Here is a 14,357-nt window from a genome sequence, read left to right as displayed (position 1 = left end):
TTAACTATAAGGACCTTTGTTGGCAAGGTGATGTCTCTGCTTTTTAAGATACTGACTAGGTTTGTCATTGCTTTTCTCCCAAGAAGCAGGCGTCTTTTAATTTCGTGCCTGCTGCCAGGTTTCCATATACCCCCCAGTCCCCTTCACCCATGTGTGATCTCAACATTTCACTTCTTCCATCTTGTTGTGTGTTGTTATACAGTGGTGCCCCACAAGACGAATGCCTCGCAAGACGGAAAACCCGCTAGACGAAAGGGTTTTCCGTTTTGGAGGTGCTTCACAAAACGAATTTCCTATGGGCTTGCTTCGCAAGACGAAAATATCTTGTGAGTTCCTGCAGGGTTTTTTCCTTTCCCCCCCCTTTTTCTAAGCCGCTTATCTGCTTATCCGATAAGCCGATAAGCCGCTAAAAGCCGCTAATAGCGCTAATCCGCTAAGCCGTCAATGGGCTTGCTTCGCAAGACGAAAAAAACGCTAGACGAAGAGACTCGCGGAACAGATTAATTTCGTCTTGCGAGGCACCACTGTAATCGCTTTCCCTTCTTGCAGCCGCCCTGAAGAGCCAACCTCTAGGAAGGGCACCGATTCAGGGGAGGAGACGCCACCCGCCAAGGAGCAGGCAGAGCCCAACGGCATTCTCCACGCCAACGGCAGCGCCCCTCCTGCGGACCAGGCTGCCGCGACGAGGCTGGCAACACGACTTTACCACCTGGATGGCTTCAAAAGGTCGCAGGTGGCATCTTTTCTCCGGAAGAAGTAAGGGGGTCTTGGATCAGGAACAGAGGCAGGGGCTTCTCTCCCGGTTGGAGTGGTGTGACTCAGATCGCCTTCCTGCCCAGCTGGCTTATTTCGGCTCAGTTCCCTTTTTCTTTTGTGAGGTGTTCACAAAGGAAAGGAAGGATTGAACTCTGATTAATAAAAATACACCCAGAGGCTTGAACCAGCAAGACTCTGGGAAGGGTGCGTATAATAATCTCTGTCCCCCCACCCCTCGGCCCAGGTCGTTTTATTCACAAAATAACTTTTACAGAGTGTTCGTAAGAACCAATCAGATTTGAGCATTTCAGCAAACCCCACGTGGGGACAAAGTTCAACTACAAACACTAGTTAGGCATGCATACTTTTGGGTAAACGAATGAAAACTACAAAGGAGCGCATTCAGCAACCCCAGAGGTTATAAACAATCAGTACACATGATAACAAAGGTGGCCAGGAGGACAGCGATCATGATCACCTTTATGTGAATCCTGTTTCCTGGCCCTAAGATTAACATCCTAAGATTAACATATCAGAAAAGCTACATCAAAGAAACTGCCCAATATCTCTGATGACCCAGGACGCCTGCCTGTCTAAGTGGGTACCTGACTTGTGAAGAAAGAGGAATGGAACAGGGATGCAGAGCCAGTGTGGTGTAGTGGTTAAGAGTGGTAGTCTCGTAATCTGGGGAACCGGGTTCGCGTCTCTGCTCCTCCACATGCAGCTGCTGGGTGACCTTGGGCTAGTCACACTTCTGTGAAGTCTCTCAGCCCCACTCACCTCACAGAGTGTTTGTTGTGGGGGAGGAAGGGAAAGGAGAATGTTAGCCACTTTGAGACTCCTTAAAGGGAGTGAAAGGCGGGATATCAAATCCAAACTCTTCTTCTTCTTCTTCTTCTTCAGAGGTGTGGATTGATGAAGAATCATATCAAAATAGTTTAAACCCAGTCAACGCAATGCAATGGTGACACAGATTGCTTACTCTATATTTGTTATAATTCCTCATAGCAATCCCACCTGATCACTACACTTTTGCTCTCCTAGCTAGACACGGCTGCGGCCTCTTGAGGCACGTGGTTAACCTGTGGAACTCACTCCCACAGGAGGCAGGCTTGGGCCAGCAACTTGGATGGCGTTAAACGAGCACCGGGCAAATTCACAGAGGAGGAGAGGGATATTGAGGGCTGCTAGCTAGGCTCTGCCTCCACATCTGGACAAAAAAATGCTTCTGAATGCCTCCTGCTGGGAACCACAGGAGGGTAGAGATGCTCTTATGCTTGAATCCTGATTGTGAGCTTCTCACGGGAATCTGGTTGGCCACAGTGAGAACAGGATGCTGGGCCTTATCCTCCTTGGCCTGATCCAGCAAGCTCTTCTCAGTATGTTCTTATGCTCTTGCAATGAGCCAGAGGGCAGGAACTTTAAACAAGCCAGGCCTTCCTGGTGGCACCCTTTCTGGGCTGAAAAGTCATCCTGACACTGGAGTGGATTTGCACGGGCAAATGATGGCCAGCAGCTCCCTGGTGCCTGGGGTAGCAGAAGGGCAGATACAGTGGTCCCTCAGGTTACAGACACTTCAGGTTCCAGATGCTTCAGGTTACAGACACTTCAGGTTACAGACTCCGCTAACCCAGAAATACAGTGGCACCTCTGGTTACGTACTTAATTCGTTCCGGAGGTCCGTTCTTAACCTGAAACTGTTCTTAACCTGAAGCACCACTTTAGCTAAGGGGGCCTCCTGCTGCCACCAGAGCACGATTTCTGTTCTCATCCTGAAGCAAAGTTCTTAACCTGAAGCACTATTTATGGGTTAGTGGAGTCAGTAACTTGAAGCGTATGTAACCTGAAGTGTATGTAACCCGAGGTACCACTGTAGTACCTCAGGTTAAGAACTTTGCTTCAGAATGAGAACAGAAATTGTGCTCTAGCGGCACGGCAGCAGCAGGAGGCCCCATTAGCTAAAGTGGTATCTCAGGTTAAGAACAGTTTCAGGTTAAGAACGGGCCTCCAGAACAAAGTAAGTTCTTAACCCGAGGTACCACTGTACCTGCTACCTGCTGTAACCCCTTCTTGCCCAACTGTTCCTAGAGGTGCAGGAAAGGGGCTGCCCCCTTTTTGCACCTGGCCAGCTTTGTGGGAAGAATACGAGGGCCGGGCTGAGGAGCCCGTGGGCAGAATTGGGAGTCCCTCTACAGCCTGGGGGGAGGCAGCAGCTGATGCTGGAGAAACCAGAGTGGTAGTGGTGGTGTGTGAGTTCCCCATAAGGCTGCTCCCCGATTCCTTTGGGGGGGGGCCTGAGCTTCTCCTATGTCTTTGTCCACAGCAACGATTTCAGCCGGCTGGTGAGAGAAGCTTACCTCACTTTCTTCCAATTCAGCGGACAGACCCTGGACCAAGCCCTGAGGTGACGCTCCTTACTGTGGGGTCGTGTGTGTTTTTCCACCTTGCTCTTGAATGGGAAGGCGGGTGGCCATGTCCCCCACCCTGGGAAGTACGCTAAACCAAAGGAGGAAGAGGCCTTGGCCTCCCAAGGAACAGCCCAACGAGAGAGTCAGGGGGCTGCCCTAGGTTTCTACACACTTTGAATCAACCTCAAAAGGGCAACACGGCAGGTTACAACCAGAAACTTACATTGTATTGTATTAGTGGGGGAAAAGAGAGAGCGGTCATTTTTTTGAAGGGATCACTTACAATATAGCATCCAAGTGAAGCAGAGAGGAAGGTCTGTGGGAGGGGGGTGGAATTCCTGTTTTGGCTATTCTAGGAGGGCAGAAAGGGACGCGGGTGGCACTGTGGGTTAAACCACAGAGCTTAGGACTTGCCGATCAGAAGGTCGGCGGTTCGAATCCCTGTGACAGGGTGAGCTCCCGCTGCTCGGTCCCTGCTCCTGCCAACCTAGCAGTTCGAAAGCACGTCAAAGTGCAAGTAGATAAATAGGTACCACTCCGGCGGGAAGGTAAACGGTGATTTCCGTGCAATTCTCTGGTTCGCCAAAAGCGGCTTAGTCACGCTGGCCACGTGACCCGGAAGCTGTACACCGGCTCCCTCGGCCAATAAAGCGAGATGAGCGCCACAACCCCAGAGTCGGTCATGATTGGACCTAATGGTCAGGGGTCCCTTTACCTTTACCTTTATGAGGGCAGAAACAGGCCTCACCCAGCAGGGGTCCTTGATAATTTGAGGGAGGGGAGAGAGAGCAGGATTCTGGCTGCAGGTCCTGCTGACATGGGCAAGGAATTGAGCAGGTGAGGCGTTATCCTGTCTCCCCTAGTGTCCCTGGACCACTGCCGCCTGTGTGTGCTGAGCTCCACCCTTGGGAAGGATGCAGAAGCTGTTGGGAGGTCCCAACTTCCTTCCAGCTTCGTGGAGTGATGTAGTTGACACTGGGAGCCGGCAGAGGAGGGCAGTTGCCTCAGGGCTGCCTCTCCTCACGCGCTTCTCTCCCTCCTCTTTGCAGGTCCTTCCTGAAGGCGTTTGTGCTTACCGGGGAGACTCAGGAGCGGGAGCGGATCCTGAAGCATTTCTCCGAGCGCTATCACAGCTGCAATCCCGAGGTCTGCTTCAGCCCAGGTAAGGCAGCCAGCAAGGCCAGCTCTTCACCTGCAGCCCCAGACAGGGCTTAAATGAAGTAGGGAGGGATCCCTCGTCTTATGCAGTTTGGGCGTCAGTGTGCAAACAGTCCCAGGTGGCCCATGTGTATCCTGAACTGCGTGGGATCCTTTCCACTTGGAAGGTTTTGTGGCTTTAAAATAAATTTTATTCACCTTTAGCTTTAATGATTACCATATTTTTCGCTCTATAAGACACATTTTTCCCTCCTAAAAAGTAAGGGGAAATGTGTGTGCGTCTTATGGAGCAAATGCAGTGACGGGCTGCCCTTCTCCCTCCTCGGGGAAAAGCCTGCAAGCGCCGCACACACGCTCCACGCGGCTCGTGAAAGGGAGCTCTGAGCAGAGCCTGGGATGCATACAGGCTATGCTTAGCGCTCCTTTTAAAGAATACTTTTTTTCTTGCATCCCCCCTCTAAAAACTAGGTGCGTCTTATGGAGCGAAAAGTACGGTATTGTCACAAATAAGTCATTACAGGATTCTCTGAATTCCTGAACTTTCCTCCGCCCCTATGTGGTTTCCATAGTTATTATTTTCCAACTGCATCATATAATGTTCTCCATATTTTCTTAACGCTCAATTCTCACCATAGTTCTCATTACATTGCAAGTGTTTTTTTTAGAATCCTGCCGATGTTTTTAATTGTTTACAGTGTTCTTTTAAGTAACTTATAACTTTCCCCCATTCTTTATTGAATTTTTTATCCTCTTGATCTCAGATCTTCCCTTTCGTTTTTGCCACTTCGGCATAGTCCATCATCTTTGTCAGCTATTCTTCTTTTGTAGGTACTTTATGTTCCTTCCATCTTTGGGCTAATAACATTCGCGCAGCTGTCGTAGCATACAAAAGCAATCTTTTCTGCTCCTTTAGTATTTCTGGACCTAGAATTCCTAATAAAAAAGCTTCTGGTTTTTTCGCAAAAGTTATTACTATTATTTTTTTAAATCAACTCATTATAAATCATTTCCCAATATGCTTTCGTCATCTTGCATGTCCACCACATATGGTAGAATGTGCTGGAAGGTTTTGTGGCTTTTGCTTTCGACGTCACCGCCAACAAGCCTGCACACTTTGAGGTTGGAGGCCCCGTGATTTCTCTGGAGGGTGTGAGCTGTCCTGTTGCACAGCTTCTGTAGCAAGGTGCACATCTGGGCAGAGGTGTGTGTGTGTGTGTGTGAGAGAGAGAGAGAGAGAACAGCTATTCCTTCCTGCCCCCCCTGCTCCTGCCCCTTGTCAAAACATCATCATCATCATTTTATCTGTATACCGCCTTTCCATAGTTAACAGTGCTCAAGGCGGCTTACAACATGACAAGATTTATATAATTACCAACATAACAAAAGTCATAAGCAATAAATAAAACACATCCAAAAGTACACAACCAAATGGAAAATGATTTCCACATAAATCATAAAATCTAAAACTGAGTGTGGCGATCACACAGGATCCCCGGACGTTTAATGGTCTATTGATCCCTGTGCTACCACTGTGCTCGCTTCCCTGCTGCTGCCAACCCGTTACTCTTGGGTAAAACACTGAGTCCAGACAGTTGTTAAAATTGTACCAAATAAACAAGTATCTTTTATAATCATTAACAAGTTTATGGTTTCTCAGATAATATCCTGTCAGTTTCTTTACCGGCCTATACCTTCCTAATACCTTCTGACTCTCAACTGTTTGACTGACTCCTCTTAACAAATTCTCTCCATCTCTCACATCAGACTAGTCCAACCCACAGACTTATCCTCTCTGTCTCTTCTAACTCCAGACTGACTTCTCAACCACCCTAACTCTAACTCTTAACTCCTCCCCTTGGGTTCCCATTGGTTAGTCATTTTATAATTAGTTAACCCTTTCGTTATGAACCCAGTATGATGTCACACACCTAGGAGGGCAAACGGCACACTGAGAATATAGCATCAATATCAGTTACAATTTAAAATGGCATAGATAAAAAACAAAAGCAATTTAAAAAACAAAAACGGAGCCCTCTCTGCCCAGATGGAAGGAGGCCAGGCGAGGCCCTTCAGGCCCTCAGCAGCAGCTGAGTCCCTCTCTGGGCAGCAGCAAACAGCCACAGTCCTTAAAGAGCCCTCCAGGCACACAGAAGGTTGACAACATGGTGCATTTTCAGTTACGGCGGGCATTAGAAGGAGCAGGTCTCTTGCGATATGCCGTATTTTTCGCACCATAGGACGCACCGGACAATAGGACGCACCTTGTTTTAGAGGGTTGAGAACAAGAGAATTTTTTTCCCCTCTCTGCCCAGCACCCCTTCAGCGAAGGGGCAGGAGGCTCTGCGCAGAGAGGGGGAGAATTTCCCCCTCTTGTTTTCCCCCTCTAAAACAAGGTGCCGTTTAAGGTGCGTTCAGGCGGCTACCTTGGAAGCCTGGAGAGCGAGAGGGGTCGGAGCGCACCGCCCCTCTCGCTCCCCAGGCTTCAGGTTCCTTTCGACCTGCTCTTTGGGGCTGGCGGGGGGAAGCCCACCACCAGCCCCAAAGAGCAGGTCGGGGAGCAGCGCAAAGGCGCGCAGCAGAGAGGCTGCTGCCATAGCTGCGCGTCAACTCTCCAGCTGGGAGAGGGTAAGCAGGGCTTCTTTAGCCCCGCGTGCGCTCTCCCGGCTGGAGTGGTGGCGCACGGCTATAGAGGCTCCTGCCATAGCCGCACATCACCTCTCCAGCCGGCAGAGGGTCGCGGCGCTATGCTGTCTTCGCTCCATAGGACGCACACACATTTCCCCTTCATTTTTGAAGGGGAAAAAGTGCGTCCTAAGGTGTGAAAAATACGGTATGTCTTGCCCAGCAAAAATGAGCTTTGCAGGAAAAAAGAAAGAGAGTTTGGATTTGATACCCCACTTTATTACTACCCTAAGGAGTCTCAAATCAGCTAACAATCTCCTTACCCTTCCTCCCCCACAACAAACACTCTGTGAGGTGAGCGAGGCTGAGAGACTTCAGAGAAGTGTGACTGGCCCAAGGTCACCCAGCAGCTGCATGTGGAGGAGCGGGGAATCAAACCCGGTTCACCAGATTACGAGTCCACTGTTCTTAACCACTACACCACACTGGCTCTCTAAGCCAAGCAAAGGCCAGTCCTCACAGCCTCAGGCTTCTTCTCCTTCCTGCATAGCTAAGAGACCTGCCCTTCATCCCACTCTGCAGCTCACAGGTCCTCCCCAAACTGCACTGCACCACTCAGGACATCGCTTCCTGCCCTCCCAATTAACCTGAGTTCGAAAGTTCTGGGTTGGCCAGAAGGACAAGGTGGGTGGGGTGGGGTCAGGGGCTGTGCCCCCTCTTGCCTTCCTGGGCAGTTGGGCCTGCCCAGTTTGTGTGGGAATGTTCAGGGGTGCAGGAGAGGATATATTGTGAGATTATATCCTAATCCAATTTGTACTAACAAGTTCCCAAAATATCAGCAGAGTTTATGACATTCCCCTTTTAGTTTGCAACGGTAACGTCTGCACAGGTTCGCTAGAACCACTATAATAATTACTCTGGTAATTTCCCCTTTTGTTCCCTCTTAAAATACAAGACACAACACAGTCTTTATAAAAGTATAAAAGAGTTTACTCACGTTCTGTTCACAATATGATCCCAGAAGGTAGGCAGGCTTAAAAAGGTTACATACACTTAGATACTATCTTGTAGCAAGATAGTCCTTATCTCCTCTCTTGGCTGGGAGCCAAGAGAGCATCCTTAGATGTTTCCTCATCGAAGGAAAATGTCAGAGAGAGAGGCAAGAGAGAGAATGGCTGCCTGCCCTGTGCTTTTATCATTACCTGCACAGGTGAGGCCACACCCACCTCTGGTCACATGTGGAGGAAGTCCGTCCCCAGGAAGTTTATCTGCTTGCTAGACAGACATCCCTCCCCATGTTCTAACATGTACACTCTAGGAATGTTGTCATTGACTGCTTCTGTGTTTACATCCCACAGTTTGCATGTCTTTAGGGGGTCTCAGAACCTGGGTCTGCTGGCTGCAGACTTTAATAGGGGATGGGAAATGCACCTCTAATCCAGCCTGGGACATTGTACTCCTGTTAAGAGCAGGAACTGCAGGCAGGAAGATTTGTTTTCATTTCTTGGGTTCCAGCCCAAGGCTCCTTGCTGGTCCTGAGCCCCTTTTCTGAGTAAAGGGGTTTGCTGGCATTCTGGGAGCAGGGGGCCTGGGTCCTTTGAGCCTGTGGGCCTCCCCTGACCTTCCCCTCGGTCTCCTCCCTCCCTCTGCAGATGCTGTTCACACCCTCACCTGTGCCATCATGCTCCTCAACACTGACCTTCACGGGCAGGTAAGTCCATGGGGGATGGGGGGGTGGCTTTTGTATGCAGGAGACCTAATGGAAAGAGGGCTCGCCTCCCACCTTGCGCTTCTGGGTCTAACTGTGCATGTAGGGAAGGGAAAAAGAAGGGGGGCTTTGAGGGAAGCACAATCTGGACGTTGCGTTACCTTTGCCCTGATGTGCACCTTTCCTCCCTTCCCTGCTTGTGGCACGCAGAATATCGGGCGGAGCATGACCTGCCAGGCTTTCCTCACCAATCTCGACGGGCTGAACGATGGTGGCACGAACTTCCCAAAAGAACAGCTGAAGGTACAAAGGAGAGGGAGCCCTTTCCCCTCGTCCTCGGGGGGGGGGGGCTGGAGAGACTGGGGGCTTAGCTTGGTTGGGCAGTGTCAGGGAACTGCCATCAGCTCAGAGGCGAGAGATGGAAGGGCAGTTGTGTTATAGGGAGCCTCCGAAAATCTTGAGAAGCAGTTCCTTCTCCAGCCAGGAGGAAAGCCCCACCTCCAGTGGAGAAGTGGTGCAGGGGCCAGAGGATGCTAGGGAGAGCCTCAACCCCGAGCCTGAGCAAGCCGGAGAGACGGGAAGCACGCCTTTGCCAGCGCCCATTCTGCACCATAGTCTTCGGCGCAGGGAGGGGCGGAAAAGGCTGGGGGTGACGCGACTTTTATGCTGGGGGAGGTACAAAAACCGACCACTCCCGGATTCTGCTAGCGATTGAGCCAGACATGAACTTACGACGCTCTTCACTGCAAATAGTTTGCACCAAGAATAAAGCCTGGAAAAGACAGGTTGGAGTCTTGCCTGGTTACTCTCGAGCAATCGCCACACCCTGTGACAGGCAGCCTTCTGCCACTTAAGGTGCTAGCCAGGGAGACGACGGGCAGCTGTCCGCTTGGAAATTCCCCCATACAAAAAAATTATCTATGTGTTGGGAACTTGGGACACAGAAGGGGAGACGTTCCTGGGTTCACGTTCTCCTGGACGACGGGCCAGACCTTTTTAAGAAGCGAAAATGTCTTTTAAAGCGTTCTGTCTCGTCCAGCGGAAAGCGTGACTCTGAGCACCTCTGGCATCTTGCTTTGTTTGAGCATCTGTCCCCAAGGGATCAGGTGCTCGGTTTGGGATGGGAAGGGGAAATCCTGACAGACTTGCTCTGCCAGACTCCTTTGACTCCTCGGGGGTGTGGCGGGTCCTGGGGGGACAAGCGGCATGGTGGGGCCTGGATGTGAAGAGAGAATCGTAGACTGATGGTGCTCTTTTGCGCTTTCTCTCTCTAGGAGCTATATCATTCCATCCGCCAAGAGAAACTAGAATGGGCTGCGTAAGTAAAGGTGGTGGCAACAACACTGGGGGGTGGGGTGGGTGTCAGAATTTCTGAGTGGGCAGAAGAGAGGCCCATGGCTGCTCCTGCATGGAGCCGTCCAGCCCCAAATGCCCTGGGGGCAGAGAGAGAATTGAGGGGCCACAAACCGACCAGGAAATAAGCTTCAGCCAGTCTTCTCCCAAAGGTGGCTCACAGCCAGGACTTCAGGTGAAGGACGGAGGCTGAGGCTGGGGGCAGCTGCCCTGGTCTGCCTTTGCGGTTTCTCCCACCACGGGGACCATAGAATTGTGGGGATGTTGTGGATAGAAGGAGAGGATATATTGATTAATATTATCCTTCCTCGCTCACGCTAGTGAGTCAGTAGCAGAGTACATTCCCCAGTACAGTGGTGCCTCACAAGACAAAATTAATCCGTTCCGCGATTCTCTTCGTCTAGCGGTTTTTTCGTCTTGCGAAGCAAGCCCATTGACAGCTTAGCAGATTAGCGCTATTAGTGGCTTAGCGGCTTTTAGCGGCTTAGCGGATAAGCAGATAAGCGGCTTAGTGGCTTAGAAAAAGGGGGGGGGGGAGTCGGAAAAACTCGCAAGACATTTTCGTCTTGCGAAGCAAGCCCATAGGAAATTCGTTTTGCGAAGCACCTCCAAAACGGAAACCCCTTTCGTCTAGCGGGTTTTTCGTCTTGCGAGGCATTCGTCTTGCGGGGCACCACTGTATATAATGGGAAGCTAGTTGGTATATTCATTTGAATCTCTTGAGTTAAGCAGTCCTGTCTGGCTTGTCCAGATTGGGTTTGATCCTGGTGAATTCCCCTTTTATCCCTCTTAAAAATAATAAAGACACAACAGTCTTCTTTTAAAAGTAATGATAAGAAGTTTACTTACATTCAATTCACAGTAGGTTCCCTACTGGGACACGGGTGGCCTTGTCAGTTTGCATTTCTTAGTACAGAAAGTATTGATCTGATGTGTAGAGATCTTTCCTGTTCTACTTAAATCAATAGGGTTCTGGAAGGTTTCTTTCTATGTGAAAGGAACAGGAAGAAGGTTCTTGTTTGGGTTATTCCTTCCGAGAAGCTGAGAACAGCTGGTTTAAACTGGTTCTGTTATCTTTCTGTCACGATCATGCTGACTATAATAGTAAGGCCAGAAGGAGCCACAGCTTACTTTCTCTTTCTATCTCTTTGTTCTGGTGTGGTGTTCTGTTCTGTATGCTATAGTGTTAAGGTTTATAAGTTACTGTAAGTTTGAGTTAAGATTGCTGCAACTGGATTTTTTATGGACTGTGCCGATCCTGAATGTATTGGATTTGTGGCCATTATGCTCATTTGCCTTCAGTAGCAGTAAAGCTCTGCTGGATGAGATACAATTGCCTCTGGTCTGTTTTTGGGAACTCCACAATGTGTTTAAGTTGTCCTCCTCCACAGATGGCTCCCCTAAGCAACATCAATGTTGACATCAGATTCTGCTTCCAGTTGGATCAGCTTCTGTTTGTGGGAGGGGAGGGCAGCCCAATGCCTTGGTGGGGGGGTCGCCCCTGTGGCAGTCATGTCAGCTTTTGGAAAAGGAGTTGTTTTCTGCAGGGGCTGAATCAGGAGCTGTTGCTCACCCTGTCCTCTGTCCCCCCGAAAGGCCTTTTCAGACAGACCCTCACGAAGCCTCTTTCTCCTTCTGTCTGCTGCAGGGATGATGATGAGGAGGAGAAGTCGCTCAGCGCTGCGCTGCTCTCGCCCTCAGCATCCGGCCAGAAGAAAGCCAACCCTTTCCTGACTCTGTCGCACGACCCCGAGGCGAAAACCTACCGGCAGGGCCTACTGGCGCGCAAGGTCCACGCAGAGGCTGATGGCAAGAAGAGTGAGTGCTGGGCCGGGGGCACGGCGAGCAGCAGCCCACAGGGACCTGGGCCTGCGAGAGATATCAGCCGTCTCACATGCATGCCAGGCCTGTGGGCAAGCCGGGTGGGAGTGGGCAGTGGTTGGGGCACTCTTGTGGCACAGTGGTCCAAAGCAACCTTCAGTCCTATGGGGACATCAGCCCCTCCTGGGCAACCCTAGAGCACCAAGGTGCAGGTGGCGGACCCAACTTGACCGCTCCCCATCTCATTCTTTTGCAGCGCCCTGGGGCAAGAGAGGCTGGAAGATGTTTCATACGGTGCTGAAAGGGATGGTCCTCTACTTCTCCAAGGTAACCAGGAGCAGGCCAGACCACCATGGAAACCAAAGGACTTGCGCTCCTAGGCCACCCTCCCTGTGGGAGACCAGGGCTGTGCTGCACCCCAGGACAGCAATTCTGTGCTGCCTCCCCAGATGGCTGTGCAGTGCTTGGCCCTTCTCTCTCTTCTGTCTTCTTTACTTCCCACCCACCCTTTCCTCTGACCCCTGGAGTCTCACAGTTGCTTTGCATGCAGAAAGTCCCAGGTTCAGTTCCGTACGGCTGGGCTGGGAATGCCCTCCACCTCCACCATGAGAGCCAGTGTGGTGTAGTGGTTAAGAGCGGTAGTCTCGTAATCTGGGGAACCGGGTTCGCGTCTCCGCTCCCCCACATGCAGCTGCTGGGTGACCTTGGGCCAGTTACACTTCTTTGAAGTCTCTCAGCCCCACTCACCTCGCAGAGTGTTTGTTGTGGGGGAGGAAGGGAAAGGAGAATGTTAGCCGCTTTGAGACTCCTTAAAGGGAGTGAAAGGCGGGATATCAAATCCAAACTCTTCTTCTTCTTCACCTGAGACCCTGGAGAGCCTCTGCTCATCTGGGTTAGGGCGTCCTGAGCTAGAGGGACCATTTTGTGTCTCTTTAACCAGGGGCTTCTTCCCAGGCTGGCTGAGTGGGACCCTCTGCCCTGACTGCCGGCTCAGTTCCACCCAGGACCCTGCATGTGGCTCTGTGCATGTTATCCTGGGTCTGGCCTCCTGCCCGCCTAGCCTGGCTGGCCTCGGGCGCCTCTCAGCTCATCTACCTGGGGTTAGTGCTGCAGGCAAAATCTCTGCTGTGTCCCCGCACCCCCGATTCAGCTTGCCCCTGCTGTTCTCGCAGGATGAGAGCCGGCCAGACGCCTCTGCCTCAGAGGAGCCCATCGGGGTTCACCACGCCCTGGCCGAGAAGGCCAGCAAGTACACCAAGCGGCCCCACGTCTTCCGGCTGCAGACGGCCGACTGGCGCATCTTCCTCTTCCAAGCCCCGTGAGTATTTGCAGGCCTCTGTTGCGGGCAGCCAAGGCTACCTCCTTAGCTCAGAATTTCTTTTTGACATCCTCGGGACGCAGGTGGCGCTGTGGGTTAAAGCCTCAGCGCCTAGGGCTTGCCGATCGAAAGGTCGGCGGTTCGAATCCCTGCGGCGGGGTGCGCTCCCGCTGCTCGGTCCCAGCGCCTGCCAACCTAGCAGTTCGAAAGCACCTCCGGGTGCAAGTAGATAAATAGGGACCGCTTACCAGCGGGAAGGTAAACGGCGTTTCCGTGTGCGGCTCTGGCTCTGGCCAGAGCAGCGATGTCACGCTGGCCACGTGACCCGGAAGTGTCTCCGGACAGCGCTGGCCCCTGGCCTCTTAAGTGAGATGGGCGCACAACCCCAGAGTCTGTCAAGACTGGCCCGTACGGGCAGGGGTACCTTTACCTTTTACCTTTGAGGCAGAAGCACACCTGTCATGGATGGGTCCAAAGGAAGCAGCCTTCCCAAGCTGCTTCCTCCTTACCTGAGTGATCCGTAAGTTTCACAGATCCCCCCAAAAAAGCAACAATGGCCGGCTTTGGGCAGGTACCAGTAAATCCCTTTCGGAAAGACAGGATCACTTCAGTTCTTGTGGTATTAGCGATGCAGCAGCAACATTCTTAATCAGCAAGCGTAGAACAAACAGTTTTAGTTTTTTAAGGGTGTATTCAAAACGGAGAAACAGGCTTTGGTTTCTGGCGTGCCTCAAAATCTGTCCCTGTCACTTAACGTTGTCCATTAAAATGCTGACTATAGTCTTCGTCGGCAGTCCTGGGGAGTCGTGTTTTCTGCTGTTCCCGTTTAACCGGGTGAAGAGGCCCGACAGTAAACAAATTCTTGCAGGAAGAGGAGAGGTATGGGACCCAATCCTGCTCGGCTGAAGCCCAGCTCTGCCTGCTGGGATGTGATGGCTCTTGGGATATTGCTGTATACAGTGGTACCTCGGGTTACATACACCTCGGGTTACAAACACTTTGGGTTACAGACTCCACTAACCCAGAAGTAGTACCTCGGGTTAAGAACTTTGACTATTTAGAAAGACAAGGTTCAAATGCAAAAAAATTGGCTGTGTCTAGAATGACCTTGTGAATGGAAAAGGGGAAGTATACATATATACACATCTGTATATTAAGATGAAAATAATACTGAAATACAGATAAAATATGAAAGGTGGAAGGAATTGTGAGA

At 51.1% G+C, this 14,357-nt stretch overlaps 1 protein-coding gene across 2 annotated transcripts in view; it reads left to right on the top strand.

The window, feature by feature from the left end:
- Positions 1–14,357, top strand: part of PSD4 (pleckstrin and Sec7 domain containing 4) — a 31,677-nt gene that overhangs the window by 13,216 nt on the left and 4,104 nt on the right. For both annotated transcript variants that reach the window (XM_079987451.1, XM_079987450.1), the window contains exons 5-13: positions 550–756; positions 3,080–3,160; positions 4,214–4,326; positions 8,597–8,655; positions 8,863–8,955; positions 9,927–9,970; positions 11,654–11,823; positions 12,083–12,153; positions 12,999–13,144. In XM_079987451.1, the coding sequence (XP_079843577.1) occupies positions 550–756; positions 3,080–3,160; positions 4,214–4,326; positions 8,597–8,655; positions 8,863–8,955; positions 9,927–9,970; positions 11,654–11,823; positions 12,083–12,153; positions 12,999–13,144 (984 nt within the window). The remainder of the gene's footprint in view (positions 1–549; positions 757–3,079; positions 3,161–4,213; positions 4,327–8,596; positions 8,656–8,862; positions 8,956–9,926; positions 9,971–11,653; positions 11,824–12,082; positions 12,154–12,998; positions 13,145–14,357) is intronic.

Source organism: Podarcis cretensis (assembly GCF_951804945.1).
Source record: "Podarcis cretensis genome assembly, chromosome: 8".
NCBI classification, from domain to species: Eukaryota; Metazoa; Chordata; class Lepidosauria; order Squamata; family Lacertidae; genus Podarcis; species Podarcis cretensis.
This window is presented reverse-complemented; position numbering and strand designations above follow the sequence as displayed.